Raw genomic sequence first — 22,500 nt, 5'->3', positions numbered from 1 at the left:
AGGAGGTATACATTTGAGAAGGGCTTTCACTTTAGTTTTTTGTCAGACAAAAAATTAATTTTTGGTCTATTGCAGTAACAAGCACAAATAATAAAAAGGCAGACCTTTTTGATGTGACTCCCTAGTACCACCACTTCTTAAGAGCACCTAATGCTTTGCACATTAACACAGCAAAGAAATGAAATCTGTTCCCTTTGCAGCCGATTGCAGGTGCAAATTAATATTGTAAAATGAAGATCAATACATGGACAGGGCAAAATCAATAGTGGCTAAATTATTGCTGCATTTTCCTCCTCATTCAAGATGAGTTGTGTTTTCCTCTCAAAGTCAATACTTTGCAGCTTTTCTCATTAATTTCTCAATAAATTTGGCAATGAATTTCAATCACAGAACTCGGCCGGGTGAACCAAGCTTTGTGGGATGCATAGGAAACACAAAGGCATGGAGGGGTTGAACACATCATTCATCAGAAGGCTCTCTTGCTTGTTGAAGCAGGACTAATATCCCTGGACTACTAAGGACAACCTATATACTATGGGCCTCTCTTTTCCTACTAAGAAACTAGAATTCTTTTAGCCAGAATCTAACACAGTTAAACATACTTTAGCCCTCTAAAACCAGGCTTGAGCATACCTAACTCAGTACTGAATTGCAGTATTTGTTTTACTTACTGGTTGCTTGGGAAAACCACTGGTCACTTGATTGGTTATGTTATCCAGAGGACAGTTCTCATTTCCAGGAAAATGCCGCCTCCTTGTCAGAAGCCAGAGTTGCTATTTGACCCTAGCAGGGGGGCGGACTCCTGGTTTGTTTGTTTTTTTCAGATTGGCCCTGTCTGTTGGCAGGGAGCAGGACCTGTGGATTCTTCCATGGAATTATTGCTAAACAGCCCAGCTGCTTCCAAGGGAAGGAAGTCCACCACTGCCCCTCTTCTGGCCACACGAGTGGAGCTGGCTAGTGGAGCCAGATTCCCCCCCCCCCCCGCCCATTCATGAAAGGAAGAACCAATTGACAGGGCTAACTTCACTGTTGTCTTATTTTAAGAAATTGACACAGCCACGCTGTAGTTCAGCAACTACCACCCTGATTGGTCAGCAGCCATCAACATCAAGGCAAGATCCTCCCATCAGCAAAAAGGTTACAACTTGCTCAAGGCTCAAGTGATGGTTAGCATTTTTTAAGCAATAAAGTATTTTTTTAATTAAGGAATGTACATTGTGTTCTAAAACATAATGCTACTTCACACTTAATAGACTACAGTATAGTGTAAGCATAACTTTTATATGCACTGGGGTGCCCCCCCAAAGGTTGACATTTTTTTGCGATCATCACTTTATTGTAGTGTTGTGTAGATGAACCTGCCATATCTCCGATATTGCCTGTATTGAGTAGTATATTTACAGGCAAATCCGCTCTCAATCCACCTTCACCAACCCTTTCAGGGTTATGAATTGGAGAACTGCTACAACAGCAGCAGTTTGTTCCTTGTCTTCACTACAAGGAGAGGTGATTGCTGTAACTGAACCATGCTGAGTGAGAAACTAAGCCAACAGCCTGTTTTTCCAGGCTTGGGCACTTCAGGCAGTACACATCTCTGGGCAAATATTTTAAGCTCTCTCTGCCCCCCCCCCATTTGCATGGAAGTGGAGAGAATAGATTATAAGAGCTGCAAGCATTGCTTACTTCCCCTCTACCTCTCAGGAAGCAAGGAAACAGTGGCTGCCCAGCTAGAGACCAGCAGATGACACCATGCATTGCTAATTCTAATTTATTTACATCCCACCTTTCTAAAGAAGTATTCAAGATGTTTGGGAAAACCATAGGCACAATGATAGCGCCTGCAGATGTAATGGGTGCCATTTTTCAGTTTCATGATCAGCCCAGGCTGAATTTCATGGCTTTGGATCAGGGCCAGGAGACCACTGAATAACTGGGCTGTTCCAAGGGGTCCCAAGTATTATTCCTCATTGTCCCCAGGCTTATATGGGCAACATGCAAAAACGAAGTTCCTAGAGAAAGGAGAGCAGGCAAAGGAAATTGCCTGTCAGAGACATCACTCTTCACTTTCTGTGGTTCCACAAGACAAATGGGCACTGTAAATCCTAGTCATGGTGCCATAGCTGGCAAGCACAGGGTAACACTGGTATTCTTACTTCTCAAGCTAAAATTCTTGTTCTTTCTCCAGTACCCCAAAGAATTCAGGGATTTGCCTTTGGATGGAAAAAGGGGTGGAAAAACAAACAAGCATCCCAGAACACCCTAGTGAAACATCCTCTCTCTACACATAACCCCAAACACACAGAGGAGATGATGGGACACACTACATTTCTACTGGCATTTCACACATGGCAAATTCCTCAGAGCATGGATAGACAACATGGTGCCCTCCAGATGTAGATTACAATTCCTATCAGCCCAAGCCAGCATGGCCCAATGATTAGGGGTGAGGAAAGCCTCAGTTCACAACATCTGGAGAGAATCAGGTTGGTCACCCTAGCCTCAAAAAGATTCAGTCACAGGAAAAAAGGGTGGCCACTTAGAAGAGACAAAATCCAACACAGGAACAGAGACTTCCCTTCAAGTACTTTCCAGAACTGACCAAAGCCATTCACACTCTGGAATTCACTCAAGAGATAACACTGCAACTTCAGAGCCACTCGATATCTTATTTCCCAAAGAGATCAATTCCTTTTTTTCCACAATCCCAAAGTAAACATGGTGGCTTAGGCAGGTTTCTTTCAACTAAGGTTGTTTTCCCTCTGTATGGCCTTGATGACAAGAGTCCTCCATGGATGCTATTCATCAGAATGATACAGCATTACAGTGGTGCCTCGCAAGACGAAATTAATTCGTTCCGCAATTCTCTTCGTCTTGCGGTTTTTTCGTCTTGCGATGCACGGTTTCCCATAGGAATGCATTGAAAATCAATTAATGCGTTCCTAGGGAAACCACCTTCAGACCAGGTCCGGGGACAGTCTGTCCCCCGACCTCTTCTGAAGGCTGGGGGGGGGGGACAGGGGCTTTTCTTTACACTGCCAGCCTTCAGAAGGCTGTTCTGAGGGCTGGCGGTGGGAGGGGAGGCCCTTCTTCCCACCTCCCGCCCCGCAAGCTCCGGGCGGCCGTGCTTCGGGTGACAGGCTGCCGCCCCCAGCCTCGCGCGCCCGGCGGGACCTCCTGCCGGGTGCGCGAGGCTTGCAGACACTCGCCCGAAGCAGGGGGAGCCCTCCGAAGGGCTCCCCATGCTTCGGGTGACAGGCTGCCGCAGGCTGCCGCCCCGAGCCTCGCGCGCCCGGCGGGACCTCCTGCCGGGCGCGCGAGGCTTGCAGGCATTCGCCCGAAGCAAGGGGAGCTCTCCGAAGGGCTCCCCATGCTTCGGGTGACAGGCTGCCGCCCCGAGCCTCGCGCGCCCGGCGGGACCTCCTGCCGGGCGCGCGAGGCTTGCAGGCATTCGCCCGAAGCAAGGGGAGCTCTCCGAAGGGCTCCCCATGCTTCGGGTGACAGGCTGCCGCCCCGAGCCTCGCGCGCCCGGCGGGACCTCCTGCCGGGTGCGCGAGGCTTGCAGACACTCGCCCGAAGCAGGGGGAGCCCTCCGAAGGGCTCCCCATGCTTCGGGTGACAGGCTGCCGCCCCGAGCCTCGCGCGCCCGGCGGGACCTCCTGCCGGGTGCGCGAGGCTTGCAGGCATTCGCCCGAAGCAAGGGGAGCTCTCCGAAGGGCTCCCCATGCTTCGGGTGACAGGCTGCCGCCCCGAGCCTCGCGCGCCCGGCGGGACCTCCTGCCGGGTGCGCGAGGCTTGCAGGCATTCGCCCGAAGCAAGGGGAGCTCTCCGAAGGGCTCCCCATGCTTCGGGTGACAGGCTGCCGCCCCGAGCCTCGCGCGCCCGGCGGGACCTCCTGCCGGGTGCGCGAGGCTTGCAGACACTCGCCCGAAGCAGGGGGAGCCCTCCGAAGGGCTCCCCATGCTTCGGGTGACAGGCTGCCGCCCCGAGCCTCGCGCGCCCGGCGGGACCTCCTGCCGGGTGCGCGAGGCTTGCAGGCATTCGCCCGAAGCAAGGGGAGCTCTCCGAAGGGCTCCCCATGCTTCGGGTGACAGGCTGCCGCCCCGAGCCTCGCGCGCCCGGCGGGACCTCCTGCCGGGTGCGCGAGGCTTGCAGGCATTCGCTTGGCCCTTGGCCCCCCCGCTGGACTTCAAAAGAGCTTCGGGAAGTCCAGCGGGGGGCCAAGGGATTCCCTCACCGCCGCCCGCATTTAGAAGCGCTCGGGGAAAGCAGCGCACTTCGCAGCTTTCCCCGAGCGCTTCTAAATGCGGGCGGCGGTGAGGGAATCCCTTGGCCCCCCGCTGGACTTCAAAAGAGCTTTGGGAAGTCCAGCGGGGGGCCAAGGGATTCCCTCCCAGCCGCCCGCATTTAAAAGCGCTCCAGGGAAAGCTGCGAAGTGCGCTGCTTTCCCCGAGCGCTTCTAAATGCGGGCGGCGGTGAGGGAATCCCTTGGCCCCCCGCTGGACTTCAAAAGAGCTTCGGGAAGTCCAGCGGGGGGCCAAGGGATTCCCTCCCAGCCGCCCACATTTAAAAGCACTCCGGGGAAAGCTGCGAAGTGCGCTGCTTTCCCGGGCGCTTTTAAATGCGCTGCGCTTCCCCGCTGTCCCAGAGATTTCCCTATGGGCTTTCGTCTTGCGAAGCAAGCCCATAGGGAAATTCGTTTTGCGAAGCGCCTCCAAAACGGAAAACCCTTTCGTCTAGCGGGTTTTCCGTCTTGCGAGGCGTTCGTCTTGCGGGGTACCACTGTAGTTTCCATGTGGCTTCATAGCTTATGTCAGAAAGCCAGGCAAACATACTTCATTTATTTCTTGAAACGAGAGTTGAGGACATTCAAGTTTAGCTGGAGTGCAGCCAAATATACAGGAAAGGGAACTTCTATATCAACCTCTGGAAGGACAGAACCCTATTACAGGGAAGTAGGAAGTATCAGGCATGATACCAGTCCAGATTCCCACTGAAGCCAGATAGTGGGATGCTTTCAGCAGTTTGCAACAGAAGGCAAATGTCCACAACAGATGCCTGGATGCTGGAGACAATGTCCATGGGGTATATCCTGGGGCTAGCCAATGAGCCCTGGTTTATCAGCTCTCCAAGAAAATATCAAGAGTGATAGATGAGAAGGAAAAAAAGAATCAAAATCTCAAAATGATGCTGAAATATATGGGAAACTTTAATGAAGGATATAAACAGCCCAGTGTGTTTCAGCCAGCACTTTCTTTAGGGCAAACAAAATAAAACAAAAACACTTAGAATACTTCAAAAAGGAATCTTTCTCAAGAATGAATATGTCTATGGATGCATTGGGTGTCTGCAGGCTTAGAAAAAAAACTCAGCTGTTGCTTGATCATCTGGGAGTAAGATCAACACTCTGGCATTATACCTTTTGAAGGAGACCAAGTTGAAGGCGAGGACCTTAATACGGCCAGTTCACAACAGCTGGCAGACCAATCTCTCATATCTATCAGAACTCCTGAGTATTATGGTAGCTTGTCGAGACATGGTAGATTGGTCTCCTCTTCTCACAAAGTCTCTTTTGATGCTTCTATTGCTTTGCTAGCAACAGATCTCAGATTTTCAGGTGTGAGGGCAAGAATTCTGTATTTTTTCACCTCCACATCCGTAGGCTCTCCAAGGATCTTGGGACTTGCCCTGTGAAATGTGTTGGTTGACAGAAAATGACTTGCCCAAGTGCACCAAGTGTGATTTAAGAGTGGGGACTTGTATCTATAGCTTCTTCTTTTAAGTCTCTACTCATTACGTATCACAGGCTGTTAGCTTATTATCTGTATTAGTAACAGTGACATCTTAATATTCAATATTGCCTACAGTCTTCATATCGTAGAAATCAACCACAATAGAACGTAATTGTGTGTCATTTCCTTTGGGGGGGGGGACCCTTTGTCCTCATCTCCTTATTCTGAGTCAGTCCACTCTTCAGTATTGTCTACACTTACTTGAAGTGGCTTTCTAAGATTTCAGGCAGGGGTTTCTACCAGCCCTATCTGTAGATGCTGGGGACTGAACTAAGTGCCTTCTGCATGCTCTACCACTGACCCCACTGCATCTAGAAATCTTGAAAATCAAAAAGAGATTAATGTTCATGTGAAAGCTTTCCATGTGAAGGGAGATTGTTTTATGTGGAGGTGCTTTCAAATTAAAAAAAAAGTTCTTGCTTTAAAAATGTAATTTTTTTAAACAAATGGAAAGTTATCCATCTAGGTAGTAACTTATCAAGTCAAATGTCTGAGATATCATTTTAGGTAACCTATAGTTGACAGTAAGGTCCTATTGTAGGAAAATCTCCATTGCCAGTCATAAGTTTGAGCCCCTTGTAGTAAATAAACATTATGTTACTTTTTTCTTGTTCTCTTGTTGACTTTGTGTCGCCTGGTTATCCTAGTGATTATAAAAACAACAGAAGCAAGCAGAAAATCTAAACAACTTGGTATCTAGTCCAAAGCCAATATTATTTCATATTTTTAAAATGAACTTATTAATTTACCTTTTCAAACAAAACAAATCACATCAAAAGTAAATAAAAGGCAAAATAAAACCAAGCCAAGCGCTCTCTGGTAGTATGTAGTCCAACTGAGCAGAATAAACAAACAGGACATCTGAAACAAAGTCCTTCTACTCACTATCATGCCCAAATAAACCAGCTCCTTTACCATCATGGTATTAAGTCTATCCAAAGCAAGGCTTGTGAGTTGAGTGGTCTGGAGGCATTACCCTCACGATTTAACAAATGTAATGAATGGCCCAACATTAATTGAGAGGGGCTAGCACCAGTGGGGAGAAAATTCTAACAGCAGCCACAACAAATCAAAGCTTTATAGGCCACCTGCTGCAAAGCATCAGGGAATATAAACAAGGAAGCCAGCATCTTTGCAGGGTATGATGTGGGAAACCATAGCCAGTATCTCTTTATCTCTTGGAAGACCCACAGCTTTAAAGTTTGGGTCACCCTACACTCCCACCACATATGTATATAGGTTCTCACAGAATTACACCCGTATCAACATTTACTGATAGGCTTTTTAAAATTTGCCTCAACTTGACAAAAGTACAATACCAGTTAAGCACTACCTGCAACGTGGAACACATACGGTGCTTCCAATTTATCATATTATAAGCGTTTTTTTTTCCAAAGTTGCCCAAATTTCTTTGAGCCCAATAGCCTTACTGCTTAAATTATCATTTTATCGGTCACATATATAATTCATTTTAAGCTATCCTCTGGCCTGTTACAAAGACATTCAACAAATTTTAGCTCTCAGGAACAGGCCAGCGTTATTCATGATGCAGAGAAAAACTCATGAATGCCACCAAGTTTACACTCTTTAGCCAATCACAGTTCATGGATTAGTATATGTGGCAATTGCATTCCATTTTATGCACCTACTTAAAACAAAGGGGCACACCTAGAAATGTAATGTGTGAAGTAGCCCTGGACTGATCCAAGATGGTGTCCATAGTAGTGATATCAAAATATAGGTAAGTCCAAGGACTGCTTCAGACTATATGGTAGCCAATGCACACACACAACCAAACCACAGCTGATTCTGACCCATGGCATATTCACCTGCATAATACAGACATTCATAAATGTGTGTTTCCCCAACTTTTATGGATACATGTAAAATATTTTCTGTGGACCTGTGAAAAATATGGTGTGTGAAGTGGCCCTAAACCTCTGCACCCAAAGTTACAATTTTAATACTAGGTTTTGAGAGGTTTGTGGCTGAGGTTGTCCAGATGGTTTGTGACCTGGTAGGGACGCGTCTTAATGCCTCTTCATGAGTTTTAACTTGTACTGAATTCAGCATCCCTCCTAACTGGGGTGAGATTTCAGAAGTGTATTACATTCCAGCATTTGCACTGGCTTCATATTGCCTTCCAAGAACAAGTCAAGGTCCAGGATTAGGGTTTTAATTCATGCAGTATTTAGGGACGCGGGTGGTGCTGTGGGTAAAAGCCTCAGCGCCTAGGGCTTGCCAATCGAAAGGTCGCGGTTTGAATCCCCGCGGTGGGGTGTGCTCCCGTTGCTCGGTCCCAGCGCCTGCCAACCTAGCAGTTTGAAAGCACCCTCAGGTGCAAGTAGATAAATAGGGACCGCTTACTGGCAGGAAGGTAAACGGCGTTTCCGTGTGCTGCGCTGGCTCGCCAGATGCAGCTTCGTCACGCTGGCCACGTGACCCGGAAGTGTCTCCGGACCGCGCTGGCCCTTGGCCTCTTAAGTGAGATGGGCGCACAACCCTAGAGTCTGTCAAGATTAGCCCGTACGGGCAGGGGTACCTTTACCTTTTTAATCTGGCAAGTCTAAACCTGGTACAGTGAACTCATCACTGATTATCAAAATTGTACTGTAGAGTCAAAGGCTGAAGTATGCAAATCTCAGTCATGCTTCTTTTTTCATTTGGAGCAATTTCATTTAGTTTTAAAAAGCTAACTTTAATGCTAATTATCCCAGCCTTCTTTCCAACTTCTGTCTCTTAGCTGCTTGAACTCACAGCCTTCAGCTTTCCCTGAATGCCAGGGATTGTCACAGTAATGAGGAAAGTTTTTCACCAGCTCTGTCTGGCATAAAGGCTGAAAACCCTTTTGAACAATTTGGACCTATTGTGCTTTCTTGCATTGTTTTGAGACTGCTCTTAATGCCTCTTCATGAGTTTTAACTTGTACTGAATTCAGCATCCCTCCTAACTGGGGTGAGATTTCAGAAGCGTATTACACTCCAGCATTTGCACTGGCTTCATATTGCCTTCCGAGAACAAGTCGAGGTCCAGGGTTAGGGTTTTAATTCATGCAGTATCTAATAGTTTAGGCTTAACATAGCTATAGCCAGTTTCCCTACATTACACTGTGATCTCCTGAGATAAACGGAGAGTCGGTTGTGAAACAACCCAGAGAACAAGAGATTCCTTGTTCTCGTGCGAACAAGGGGCCTCACATGAAGAGGTTTCTACTGCTGATTTTCTTCAACTATGGGGACTCCATTTCCGTGGAGGCCTGCTAAAGCCTGAGCCTGGTGGCCAAACTAAAAGTGGCATTAGTCACTTAGCTCTGTTTCTAAGTGAAGGGTGTTGTTGACAGATAGCATGGAGGCTATTTGAATTGGGCATGAATAAAATGAATGGGTCATTTTGGGGCGATGCAAATTGGAGACACATGTGGCCCAGTCTGGATCAGTTCTACAACAAGAGGTCTTAAGGTGCTGATCCAGATCAGGACTTCTGTGCTCGCTTTTTGTTAAAAAAAAACAACAAAAACCCAAACCCTTGCACTTAAGGACAGAACAATGAGACTAATGTCATGTGCAGTTTGACACAAGTCAGCTTTTTGAAGTGATTTTAATCCTTTTAAATCGGACCGACTTTTCCAGCAAGATAAACTAATGATCCTCATAAAAATTACATTCATAGTAATTCAGCAAATATGTTCCCTTCCTCTCCATATTGTTGTTATATAACTAGAGCTGGGCAATACCTGGTTTTCAACATCACGATATATCAGCAGCTAAATATTGTGATATACTGATATATCACAATGTCTCACCTTAGGGGGAGGAAGCAGCAGCTGAGATATATTGTCCAGCCCTACAGCTGAGCAGGCCTTCATACTGCTCCGACTCACACAAACCAGAAGGGTGGGGTGGGGCTTCCTCAAAGGTGCACGTGGGCTGGCGGATGGCGCCCAAGCCTGCCTCCGCCTCTGTCCAAGCAAGCAAGCAAGCAAGACGCCCCTTTCCTCCCAGACTGTCACCTACAAAGTGTTCCAGCACAATCCTATGCATGTTGACTCAGAAGGAACACAGTGCTATTTTTCTAGAAAAAGAGGTGCCTGAACTCGCCATGCACACTTTCCTTGTTCTCTTAAATGGCAATGGTGCCCACCTGAGAGGTGCTGGAACTAAGTTCTGGAGAGTTCCGGCGGGGGGGGGGGGAGCCCTGGAAGGAAGTCTCCACAAGTTCAACAGGGCTTACTAGTGAAAGTGTTTAGGATTACATACTTAGTGCATGTACTCAACATGCATATCATTTTGCCTTGATCATCTTGGGGGGTGGACGGAGTAGGTTATAATGGCAAGGTGTAGTTCCCAAACAGATGAATGGTGTTAATGCAAATTTCTAACAGAGCTGCAGTAAACAACACACATACACAGCACTTATTTCTACTAATGGTTCCTCATGCAGTTAGGGATAAGAGTAAGGAAGTCTAATCCCAATGCACTACCTCCTAAAAGAATTGGGCACATGTTTTCATTTTTCACTATATAATATTTTTCACCATATAATATTGCTGCATTTCCAGGCTTTCCATGAGTGTTCCACCAAGTATATTAACAAAAAAAATCAACAATTTACCCAGATGTCTCTAGCAAAGAAACAGTTTGAACTTCAGAACCAAAGGAGTGTTTGAACAGACCACACAATTCTGAATTCCTAGTGGATGACAACACTAGGGATTGATGCATTGCTAATGATGCTACAACAGTTAGATAATTCTAAGATAGAAGTAGCATCCAAATAGTAACTAAAACCACACATATTCTTTTTGTGGCATAAAACTACTAGCATTTGATATTTAGGTTAATAAAAAGGAGCATGGCATTTTGAGAATACATTTCACTAATGTGGCAGAATATTTATCAACATTATTTATCATTTTACGAATATGATAGAAGTATTTTCCCAGTAGGGTACAGAAACATGAATACTGTGTCAAAGTGAACAATACGTTCTGTTTTAAGTATTAAGAACTCCAAGATGCTTCACTAATTGAGATATATTTTAATAATGCAAACCATAGTTGTACTTGTCCCTCTTCATATTTGTTGTATTTGGTGCTTACTCCTCCCGGTGGGCACTATAGTAAAAGAGAGAGATTTGCACCACCTTTTAAAGACTGAATTCCAGCTGACCCTTGAGTGGATGCAGCATGAAAGATTTATTCCTCTGCTGCCTGCAGCTGTAGTCCTTGAGATATTTTGAGTCGCATTCTGCCCTCAGTCGAAAGAGTACCGTGAAAATGGTACAAAGTGCCCTGATGTAACAAAGGCAACACATGTTTCCACATGTACATCCTGTGCTAAACTGAGAATCATGGGAGCAAACAGGTGCTGAATGCACACTTCCCAATACTTTATTGTGACGTTTAGGACCTAGAGCAAAACACGCTATTCTTATTTTCGGAACCATGCATGGGGCTCCAGCTGGATAATAACCAGTGCTGTTTGGAGGTGAGGAAGCTGAATTCAAAGTCTCCTCCTTTCTAAATGTGTTTCAACAATGTGAATGGTAGATAGGTACCTCCAAATACAGTGGTACCTTGGGTTACATACGCTTCAGGTTACATACGCTTCAGGTTACAGACTCCACTAACCCCAAAATAGTGCTTCAGGTTAAGAACTTTGCTTCAGGATAAGAACAGAAATCGTGCTCCGGTGGCATGGCGACAGCAGGAGGCCCCATTAGCTAAAGTGGTGCTTCAGGTTAAGAACAGTTTCAGGTTAAGAATGGCCCTCCAGAACGAATTAAGTACTTAACCTGAGGTACCACTGTACAGAGCAGTGCTACATGTGCTTGGGCTCAGGCCAGAGTCTCAGCATCAAATAGTTTAAACTCATTACAGGAAGGAATTGGAAATTTTTCTTTCTCTTAGGAAAAAAAGCATTGCAGACTAGGACACGGGTGGAGAGCCCAAGGGTCACATTCCCTCACAGGCAACCTTCCAGGGGCTGCATAAAAGTGTGACCAGTGGCAGGAATGAGCAGAGCAACCAATGTGGCTGTTGCCTTTGTACAAAGGCCATGGGAAAGACATGCACAATCCAGAGGTTTCAACAAACACATCTCTCCATTCAGGCAAGAAAAAGGCATTACCAAAGTTACAGAACACATTCCAGCCCAGCAAGAACACTCAAGAAGAGGGTAGAAAAGGCACAGTGTGGCATGATCTGCGGAGACTCCCAAGGGCTACATAGTGAAGTCTTGAGAACCACATTTCAGCTCCTGGCCTTGAGGTCCCCCCCCCCCAGGGTCTAGGAAATGATCCAATGGAGGCTCTTTAGTTTGGTAGTCTAACCAGGGTAATGGGGTCAACGCCACAACTCTAGAGCCTATTGTCAAGGGCGCTTCCCAGCCAAGGAATGCACACGGCAAAGTGTTAACTCTTTATTGTCAAAGATAACTTATGCTGCTTCTACCGCTCTGGAGACCTACACACACCAATCAAGCACCTAGGCAGCTATTCCCAGGTCTGTGCTCTATGGAGCAGTCACAGCAACGGGGGACCACTCCACCAGTTTTAGGTCCCTGCCCCAAACAGGCAGCATGCATGTAGCCAGAGACTACACCGACATGGAAGTTGCTTCTGCTCTTCCCACTGCAATTCTCTCCTTGTTTTGGGAGACAGTGTGGAAGCACCCGGCCCTTCACTAGCCTGGCCTGCCTCTTCCCCCACCTCTGAAACTCCCCCTGCCTCTGATTCTCGCCTCATGGCTGGGACAGGTGTGTCCCCCCCCCCCCGGCCACTGCCTGCCTCTCGAGTTGGACTCTAGCCCCGCTTTCCTCAGTGCATTCTGCTAGTCCCTGACACCAATGCAATTGGGGCTGCCTACACCATTGAGAAGATGGAAGGCAGTTTTTGCTCTCGTAAGTTGGTCCATTAAGGCAGTTTACTTCCTTTCTCCCATTTAATGAACATGGGAAAGTGGATGCTTCAAAGAGTGCTATAAGGCAGTCCACACAACCCCATTTTAGCTGAAACAGGAGCATGGAGGCTGCTTTAAAACGCTTCTCAAAAGTGCTGCTTGAAGCAGCTGATTTGAAGGGGATGATGGGGGGGACTCACTCTCTCTCTCCACTATTGCTGCCACCCACTGCCTTGCAGCAGAAGTGTAGCAGCTGCTTCAAACTGTGTTTTTGAGAAGCACTTTAATCCTCACTCGTCATCTGTTGCACAGGGATTAAATCCTGTTGCCTTGACTATGAGATCCTGTTCACTGCTGGAAAGAGGGCACATGGTCAATGCAGGACTAAACCATGTCCTCCTGCTGATATCACCAGTGACGTCAGTGGGTGGGCGTGGTTTGGATTAGTAGGAAATGCCCCTCTGGCGTTTTCCCACAAAACAAATACCAGCTTCAGAGGAGGCATTTTCCGTGGGAATGCAGTAAGTAGGAATGGGGTACATTTCCCTTCCATGCCTGCTCTGGCCCTGTTGATTATCAGCCTCTCTTCCTCCATGGATTCAATTTGCATTTTAAAAGTCTGTATGTTGAGTGCAAAGCTGCATTTAACATCATGTCAAGTTTGCACTTATTTCTAAATGTTTGGAACCACTGGGTGGGTGGGTGGGTGGGTGTGCGTGCGCAGCAGAGTTGACTGGCAGAACTGAGGCTTATGTGGAAGGAGCCTAAGGTGGGACTTGGGCTAAGCTTTGTGTAATACCAATTTTTGGAAGCACCTGGTACCACATATAGTTATGAAGATGTGTAAAAGTTTTCAGTAGCCAAAACCTTGGGTTATTGAAGGAAAAGATGAAATACCTATTCAACAAAAATACTTTTTTAAAAAAAAATGTTTGATATAGCGTGTCTTTCATTTGTTCCCATGTAACGATGTTTTCATAGGCACAGTAGAGAAGAAAGAAGAACTGGGAGAAAAAGTATCAGTGAAAACAAAGTAAGAGCTTTATGCATGTGATCATATTTTTATCAATTACGAAGTAAAAGGAAATGACCCTTTTGTCCTTTGGGGGCAGGGGCGGGCGAGATGAATGAGTATTTCCTTGCCGTTCTATTTTGTCAGTTTTGGTACCACATAGTCAATAACTTCACCTTCATGCAGAAACTCTGTGATTTATAAGTTCCTCCTTTACCCAGTGCTGCCACAACCTGGAGAAGTGGAGCCAGTTGTGATGCAGAGATCAGACTTTGGTCACAGCTACTTGGGAGGGGGGGTGGAGGAAATAAAGCACTCTCTGATGATAGACAAATGTGTCTTGTTAGCAACAGCCAAAAAGCGCTTGACTTGTACTAATAACAAAAAGGCCATGTTGGTCACCATGGGTCTAAAGACGAAGCACCCTGTCACTGCCTTGGTTGGGAAATTAGCAAATAATGTTCCTTTTCTTTGATAAATGGGTGACAGTTCTCTCTCACCAATCATTTTTTAACATTTTGATGCATGTCTATGATCCCGCTGGAGGAACAGAAAAGTTTACTGGCCCTCAATTTTCAGATGATGAATGGAACACTCTAAATGTGCGATTTCTGTATGAGGTATAGTTCATTTTAAGCAATTCTAGTAAATGGGTGTCACTGATTAGAACAAATAGTCTACTTGTGCAATAGCACAAATGGTATGTCTCATTCTTCTGGTCTCCTTTGAGACAGAAAAGAAAGGGGACAACAATGACCACGTTATACTTATTGGAACTGCAGCGGTTTAAAATGAGCTGTTTTATGCAATCTTAAGATATTGTCAGTGTGATAGGAAACCAAATCAAAAAAATTTATCTCCATTATTGCTGGCCTAATTGAAATGCTTATCGTACTGAAAATGAAAAGACAATGCTAAACAGAATCTCAGTATCTAAACAGAATCTTCCCATCTCAGCTTTTATAAAATATGTTTTTTTGCTAGATAAGCTGTATCTAGCATAATATTTGTTTGTTTTAAAATTAGAACATAGTAAAATTAAAGTATCGGCTGTAACAGTTTTGTCTTGGGGGTGGCACAAATTAGCCAATCAGTTTTGAAGAACATTTTAGAAAGAACCATCCTGATAAAAAGATAAGAATATCTGTCCCACTTTTTAAGGACCTCCTGGCAACTGTATTGGTCCAGATTTATTGGCCTGATCAATAAATAACCAATACTATAAAAAGAAAAAGATGCCTTGTGGATAATGAAAGAATTAAAAAGCAAGCAGGAGACAATTAGAATTGCTAGGAATGCCAAAACAGCAGTAAGTGTTCTTTTTAAGTGCTAGCCAACCAATGTTAACCATTCATTATCTGTGTTTTATTAATAATTTTTCATGATGACAAAGTTCTGTGGTTAAGAACTATAATTGAATATGTACAAGAAATTATCAGGTGGTTTGAATTTAACTAAGGCATTAGCATTTAGTTTAGCATAGTAAAAATAGTATGATTTGTGGGAGGCAATTAACAATCATTTGCTCTGTGGATACAAGTAATTTGTTTAAAGAGCACTGACCTATGAGACAGCTAGTTTGTGTTGGCTGTGATGGAAGGGAGCTATTGACTCTGAACACAGTGTAGCAGTCCCATTGACAAAGCCACACTGGAATTTACACGGAAGATCCTTAAATGCTCAAAGCTTGTGAGATCTTTTCATAGGGTGAAGTGGTTAAAAACAATGTGTACTAGCTAAAATGGATAAATATACAGATGGTTAACCCTGGAGCACCCGGAACAAAAATACAGTTACAAATGCAAGATATTCCTCTCCCTGCAATACTGAGGAGAGTAGGAGTATCATGCATTTTTGTTTACACATAAGTAGCCTATTAAGAGGAGTGATTACTTGTTGTGTAATCATTTCATAAGTCTGAAGCTGAATGGGGGTTTTTTGTGCAGGAATAATTGTTATTCTGATAACTAGTGAATGTGTCAAAGGCCTGGAAATGGTTCAACATTCAGATTTTTCTGCTTTGGTGTTGGATATGTTTACCCTTGTTGTTGCAATTGGGTTTCGTGTACTGCAAGTGATACTTGAATCCCTGTACTCTTTTTTGCTTGAACAAAAGTTAACCAAACTGAGGAGGAGGGAAGAAATGGGCTGCAAAACACTTAGCTGAAAGAGATACGGCTTGGCATGGTTTTCTTTTGCCCACCAGGAAACTATTATGTAAAATGCACTCCAGCAAAATAGTGACATGCTTACACCCAAACTGGTGTACGCATACTACTGTTTTCTTAAAGACAACATACATAATGATTCCTCATAGTTTCAAATGTGTGCTTAAAAAAAAAAAATACTAACTGCAACATAATTCCATTTAGAAGCATACAAATCACAATTTGCCGTAATCAAATAACATTGCAATGCTTATAATCTAATTAAAAAGTAATCTCAGATATTTAATTTAAGAACCTTCAATGACTGCTAGTAAGTAAAATGATGAATCTAACCTGCAGAAAGCTGCTTAATTTAAATACACCAGGAATTTTATTTTCAGGTAAGAACAATTTTAATTGTCATTAAACAAGCAAGTGATACACTACTTGACAAATATTAAAACAAGTACTGCACTCAATTATTAATTTGCACTGTTCACTTTTAAATGCAGCAAATATCTCATTAATTTAATTTTAGGTGCCCACCAGTTTATATTGCATTTTACAGTCTAGAAGGCAATTTACTAACTGGCAATTACATACAGAATGATTGTTAATTCTGCTCCTAAGTGCTAGCTGCTTGAAAACTGTTATGTCTCTCTAATTTTTGACCTTCTTACAACAAGGGTGAGGTACACTGGGAATTCCAAGGACTAGTAGAGAAGAGCTGGACATGTCATTTGTGACTCATTCTTTTAATTCACCGTGCTAATCAACTGAACTGCCACAATCTCCCAAGGTAATTGTATCTTTACAATAGTTGAAAGCAGCAGGCAAAAAGGCATGGATAGATGGTAATAGACCTTCCTCTCAGCCTGCTGAGAAACAGAACAGCAATCTTACTATATGTGACTAATAGGGCCTGGTGCAGGGGGGCTGTGTTGTTGTTTTCCCTTGTGTTTAAAATCTGGTACTTTTATATTGGTGTACACACACACACACACACACACACACACACACGTCATTTAAATGTCTCAACTTCTGTACTTTTCAAAAGCAGTTTTCTCCACCACACTGCACCCTTGTTTCATTATTCTGCAGCCTTGTTGCCCTTTGTTCCACCTCATGCTGAGAAGGTTAAATGTTAGAGTGCCAAGCCAGACTGCAAGCATGGTGGGACACTGATGGAAAACAGATGCCCTGGGGATTCTGCCCCTCCCTCTTATGGGGCCACATAATTTTCATATTGTGAAATACAGTGAAGTTTGGCTCAGTTTTCAATGGTGAGTGTAATTTCCAATGATTATTTCATTGTCCCCATCAATTTGGGGGCAATACAAATCAGACTGAAGTTTCCAGGTCAGACAGGCTGTGACCTTACCCTTCCTCTTACTTTCTGTAGCCATATAGGCTTCCGTGCCCCTTAAAAAGCATTTGAAACGTGTAGTCTTGCAAGTCTTTATTTTTATGCTTCCAGTAAATTAATTGCAGCCACAGCAGTTTTAGTAACTTTGATTCACTTAAATGTCGTTCTTTAACATTTCCTATGACTTCTTGTGAAAGGGACAAAGAATAAATTGATCTTTATGAGAATGTGACTTTTAAACACTGTAAAACTATGAAAGTTTATGTGGAGAGAACCATTCAATAAATTCCATTTATCTATTGAGTTTTGAAGACTGAGGCCAGGTTCTCATTAGTGCGTGCTCTGAAGTCGGTGGAACTATCCATTTACATTAGCTAATGTATCAGGATTATAAATAACTGCTTTTTAAAAAAAGAAAAAGAGAGAGGACCCCACGACATAAACACTTATAGGTATCCTGACAGAGCTGAGCAGAACTACTTGCAAATAGACATTTTCAGAATAGACTCCCAATATAAAACCAGCTAGGCTCTGGGAAGCTAATAACATAAGTAGCTCTTCAGATGTTTTAGTTATCAGACACTCAAAGAAATCCATAAACTACAGTGTTGCATCATAACCACCATGGAACATGTCTGCTAAAGTGTTTACCACACCTGCACATATCCTCTATTTTAAATGCCATTTCATCTATATAAAATTCCTTAATATATCATAATAACTAGGCTATTCTTAGGGAACTTATGGCCCTCCAGATGTTATCAGCCCTGCTCAGAACAGCTGGTTGGGTATGATGGGGTTTGTAGTTCAACAGCATCTGGAAGACCATAGCTTTAAAAATATCTGTATGGTGCTTTTCCAGACATACCCCATCCAAAGCAGCTTATATTAATAAAAACTACAAGTACAAGAAATCAGTATTAACTAAAACAAAACAAAATCAATATTACTTATACAGAAAATGAAAACCACAAGAATAAAAACAGAGTCACAAAAATAAAAACAGACTCCAACATGGTATTCCAGCCTCCATCTAGTGAACAGGACTACAACTGATTGGGGAAAGTCCAGTTGAAACAAATGAGTGTTATTAAAGGACTTCCAAAGTAGCCACTCACCTCAGCTCTACTGAGACTCAACTGGTTCTGATATCCCTGCTGTAAACCTTGCCAAAGTTATCACCGCCATAGCCACCACTAATTATTGCCTCACTACGACAGCCAAGAAGAGAACTTTTAGGAAGTCAGGATGCACTGTGACCAGATAGTAACAACTGCCAATGGCCTCAGCCTATTCAGTTCCCTCCATCTCAGATTTTCTCTTAAAGGGGGCACTCTCTTCTTGGTACTCTTTTCTCATGGCCACAATCCATCAGAAGATTTGGCATGCTTAAATGCCCTGACTTCAGGGGCTAAAACTTCCCTAATTCTGTGTTGGATTGTGGCTGATACTTGTAGCATACATGCCTGACGGTAGAAAGATGGTTGGTGCTCATATACCTTTATTTTCATTTTACTTAACAAAAATGATATACCACTTGATTGTAAGAAAACTTCTAAGTGGTTTACAGAAATAATAAAAAAGCTGTCCAAAAATATGTGCTCTGAGTTATGAACCACTTCTCTGTGCATAATATAGTCATGTTAAATAAACAAGGAGTCTAACTGGGTGTAGCATGAGGCGGTAGAACTACCTTTCGGATACCCTCTCCCTTAGGGTTTACAACCTTTGAAATCTTACATCCAATCCAATGCACATTGACTGACATTGTAGAGTGTTCTCCACTGTGCCACCTCAGAATGTGCACCTAAGCTTTCCAACGAGAATTCATGGGCATAGAAAACTGTACCATGGTAGTTAGTATACATTTCAGTTATGTCACAAACCTGTTACTTCGGAGCAACATGTTTTGCAAGTTCTATGTTATCAGGCTTTAGTATTTTCCACAGTCATTATAAACTAGCAAAGGAGTGTCTGTTTAAGATAAATGTAGTTCATTTGTACATATTAATTGATTACATCTCTTCCAGATGACATTGTCAGTAGGATATACTAGTAAAGGAGTATGACCCTGATACACATTCATCTTTTCAGTCTAGTAAGCTTCCTGCACTCATTTTTTTTATGTCAAAAGGATTATGTACAAATTAATGATAAAAAAATTCAAAAATATGCTCTCTGGCATTGTTATACCTTACCATTACGTGCGTTATAAATAAATAAATAAATAAATAAATAAACTTGAAGCACATTAATTGCAGCGCGTGTCCTTATTTCCAAATTTTGCGTCATGAGAAGTTGTTGTTGTTCAGTAGCAAAACGTATTTCCAAACATGGTATCTCAGAGCACCTCATTAATTTCATCAAAATGTAAGCATGAAATACCAGGCAGAATCACCATAGTCCCACAGGGATTTAGAATAGCTTGAGTAACATTTCAACGTACTCGCAAGGGTTAAAACCAGCACAATGTGTATGTAGCCTGCCTTGTCTTTTAGTGGAGGGAGGTACAAGTCCGCCTTTGTACCCACAGAGGCTTTTAACAAATTATTTATTTACCATGAGGGCTACAAAATCTGGGCATAATCCGTTGTTAATGACATAATGGAAGAGCGGGGAACCTCCAACCCTCAAGCCTAAGCAGTCCTGGCATGATTCCTCATTTGGTCCACAAGGCTATTTTGGTCAAGCCACACCCACCTAGCCTCCACATATGACATCAAATGTGGGATGTGTAAAAATGAGGCTTGACCAAAGAGGGTTTGCCATGTGCTCAGTGCTTTGCAACACCCAATTATCAGTCGATTGCTGGGGTATGCATAGTTGATCATCTACTTGAGCAAAAACAGGACGCCTACCATCATAGTGATGCCAGGTGACTGAAAGGTGGGCAACTCTGCCCACTTGTCGAATTTAACCCAAGGTCTGTTGGAGAGATAAGGATCCAGCCCCCAGGCCGGATTCAGCAGCCTACCACTGCCATAATGAAACAGATGGGATGACTATAAAACTCTTCCCTTCTTTTGGAGGCCTCTCAGGTATGCATGCGCTGCAGAATACTACCGTATTTTTTGCTCTATAAGACTCACTTTTTCCCTCCTAAAAAGTAAGGGGAAATGTGTGTGCGTCTTATGGAGCGATTGCAGGCTGTGCAGCTATCCCAGAAGCCAGAACAGCAAGAGGGATTGCTGCTTTCACTGTGCAGCGATCCCTCTTGCTGTTCTGGCTTCTGGGATTCAGAATATTTTTTTTCTTGTTTTCCTCCTCCAAAAACTAGGTGCGTCTTGTGGTCTGGTGCATATAGAGCGAAAAATGTGGTAACTCTTACTAAGACCAAAAGGCCATGGGTATCTTATGTTCACTCATCAAATAGTCACTCTCCGCACTACCACCCAATGGGGTCATGGCTTGCAGATTACTCAAGCCCACTTGCATGCACTGGGAGTCAACTGTGGATATAGGAATCACCTGACCCTATCAACATGGCTGAGCATATAGGAATGGTCTGTGCTCCTTATTTTAAAAAACAAAATCTGAGGATTTTGTTTAATGTAGTGCTTAAGTAAATCCTTGCATGCGTGGAATGATTCCTGCTTATGAAACAGGACTTTTCCTCCCTCACCTTTCCCCCTGACCCCCTAAATTAGTTTGGGAGTTCTTCTCAGCATTCCAGGATGGCACAGAATGTACACATGGGAAGGAGAGAGGGGGAAGTCCCATTGCACTAGCAGAAGTCGTTCCACTCCACTCATGGAAGTATTTAGTTGCCCTGACATTCTTTGGTACATGTATGTTTGTACAAGAGTATTCTGCCAGAACTTGAGTTCATACCTAACTTTTCCAGCTAAACTGTCAATAATATCCCTTGTTTTATATTACAGCATAATTGTATTGGAAAATACAAAACAGTTTCTTGAAATAAATGTGGAATTATCCGAACATAGGATGCACCTTCAGAGTTAAAGGTGCCTTTTGAGATTGACCCATTGCTTCGAACCGGCTTACAGATTTACTAATGTGACTGTACCAACATGAAAATGAAAATCCAATGTTTTAATTCCTTGCATCATTAAAGTATGCAAGACACAGATTAGAAGAAACAAAGAAGCTTTACACTTACCGGTATAGACAAACCGTCCAGGAGCACCTTTACAGAACTGTTTGGATTTGTAGGAAAGAGTTACTTCAACAACTCCGGGAATGTGGCGTGGCGGGGTTTGAACTCTGATGGCGTGGGGTGTTATCAGCTATGGAAAACCATACAGTAAACACAATTTCAGTCAAGATTGTAGTGATAGTACTCACACTTGTCAATTTGATGTAATTAGTAAAATGGGTCTAAATTGGGCCTTCTTATCAAAATGCTGCTGTCTTGCTGTCACAACGTAAGATCAGGATACTAGTAGGTTTTTTTTTAAAAAAAATGAAAAAATATCTGCAAATGATCCTTGGTTTTAGTTTGCAGGAAAGGCCACAGGGCATCATTCATATGAAAATTGTCTCCATATGTTTCCTTAAACCTGTTCCTGGTAATTTTTTTTAATTTGTCCATTTGAATCTGGAAGATTTCCATAGCAGGCTTTCCACTAGAGGGCCTTTAAGTGCCTCATGCATATTTCCCTATGTTTAGTCCACTGCCACATGAAACACTCATAGTATAAAAAAAAGAACTTCGAAACTAAATTTCATGATGCCTCATGCTATTAAGAAAAGAAAAAACCCATGGGGGGGGGGGAGTTACAGTTCATAGGCCATAGCTTACCTCACTCCAGACCAACATGGTTCCAAATACAACTTGCAAGCCATCAAAGAAGTTGTCGCCGATTATGATGACTGTGGCTCCACCAGTTGTCCAACCTTCACTAGGGCTGATGGCCTTTATACAGGGTGTGGCTGCTTGTAAAAAAACAACAGCAGAAAATCAGAAACTTGGTTCCTCTCCTTTTCTGACATGAGGTTTTTGTTGTTGTTTCGCCAGTGACAAACCATGCAAAGCACAGTAGGAAGAGCATACATGATCCCCTCCAGGAGGCAAACAAAGGGGCAGTCATATATCAGCATGTTGATGTTTTAAAGAAAATTATTAAATGTTTTATAAAGCAAAGGCCAAGCAGCAGAATGCTAGTGAGCAAGAAAAAAAATGGCTTGATACAGCAAATTATGTGTCAGGGCAAATCTGGCTATTACGAATGATTAAGCATCACATGCATGTGGCATGTCGATTTATCTGCTTTGCTGTACAGATCTAAGCAGAGTCAATCAAAAGGTTGTTGGGGGAGATGGAAGAG

General features: G+C 43.5%; 1 protein-coding gene and 1 long non-coding RNA gene across 28 annotated transcripts in view; one reads left to right on the top strand and one right to left on the bottom strand.

Moving 5' to 3' along the window:
• LOC310708144 overlaps nt 1–17,516 on the top strand; it is a 93,412-nt gene extending 75,896 nt beyond the window's left edge. Inside the window, exons 3-5 of the long non-coding RNA XR_014526872.1 lie at nt 1,045–1,166; nt 13,669–13,720; nt 16,533–17,516. This is a non-coding gene — a long non-coding RNA (uncharacterized lncRNA). The remainder of the gene's footprint in view (nt 1–1,044; nt 1,167–13,668; nt 13,721–16,532) is intronic.
• The window catches only part of EBF3 (EBF transcription factor 3), a 191,196-nt gene that overhangs the window by 28,933 nt on the left and 139,763 nt on the right, over nt 1–22,500 (bottom strand). For 15 of the 27 annotated variants that reach the window (XM_083506010.1, XM_083506021.1, XM_083506032.1 and 12 more), the window contains 2 exons: nt 21,975–22,108; nt 21,333–21,459 (listed from right to left, as the gene is read on the bottom strand). In XM_083506010.1, coding sequence (XP_083362136.1) covers nt 21,333–21,459; nt 21,975–22,108 — 261 coding nt within the window. The remainder of the gene's footprint in view (nt 1–21,332; nt 21,460–21,974; nt 22,109–22,500) is intronic. The other 12 variants (XM_083506019.1, XM_083506033.1, XM_083506011.1 and 9 more) reach the window with 1 other exon arrangement.

Source organism: Podarcis liolepis, assembly GCF_965112155.1.
Source record: "Podarcis liolepis genome assembly, chromosome: 5".
NCBI lineage: Eukaryota > Metazoa > Chordata > Lepidosauria > Squamata > Lacertidae > Podarcis > Podarcis liolepis.
Note: the sequence above shows the minus strand (reverse complement) of the source record. Positions and strands in the feature narration are given on the sequence as shown.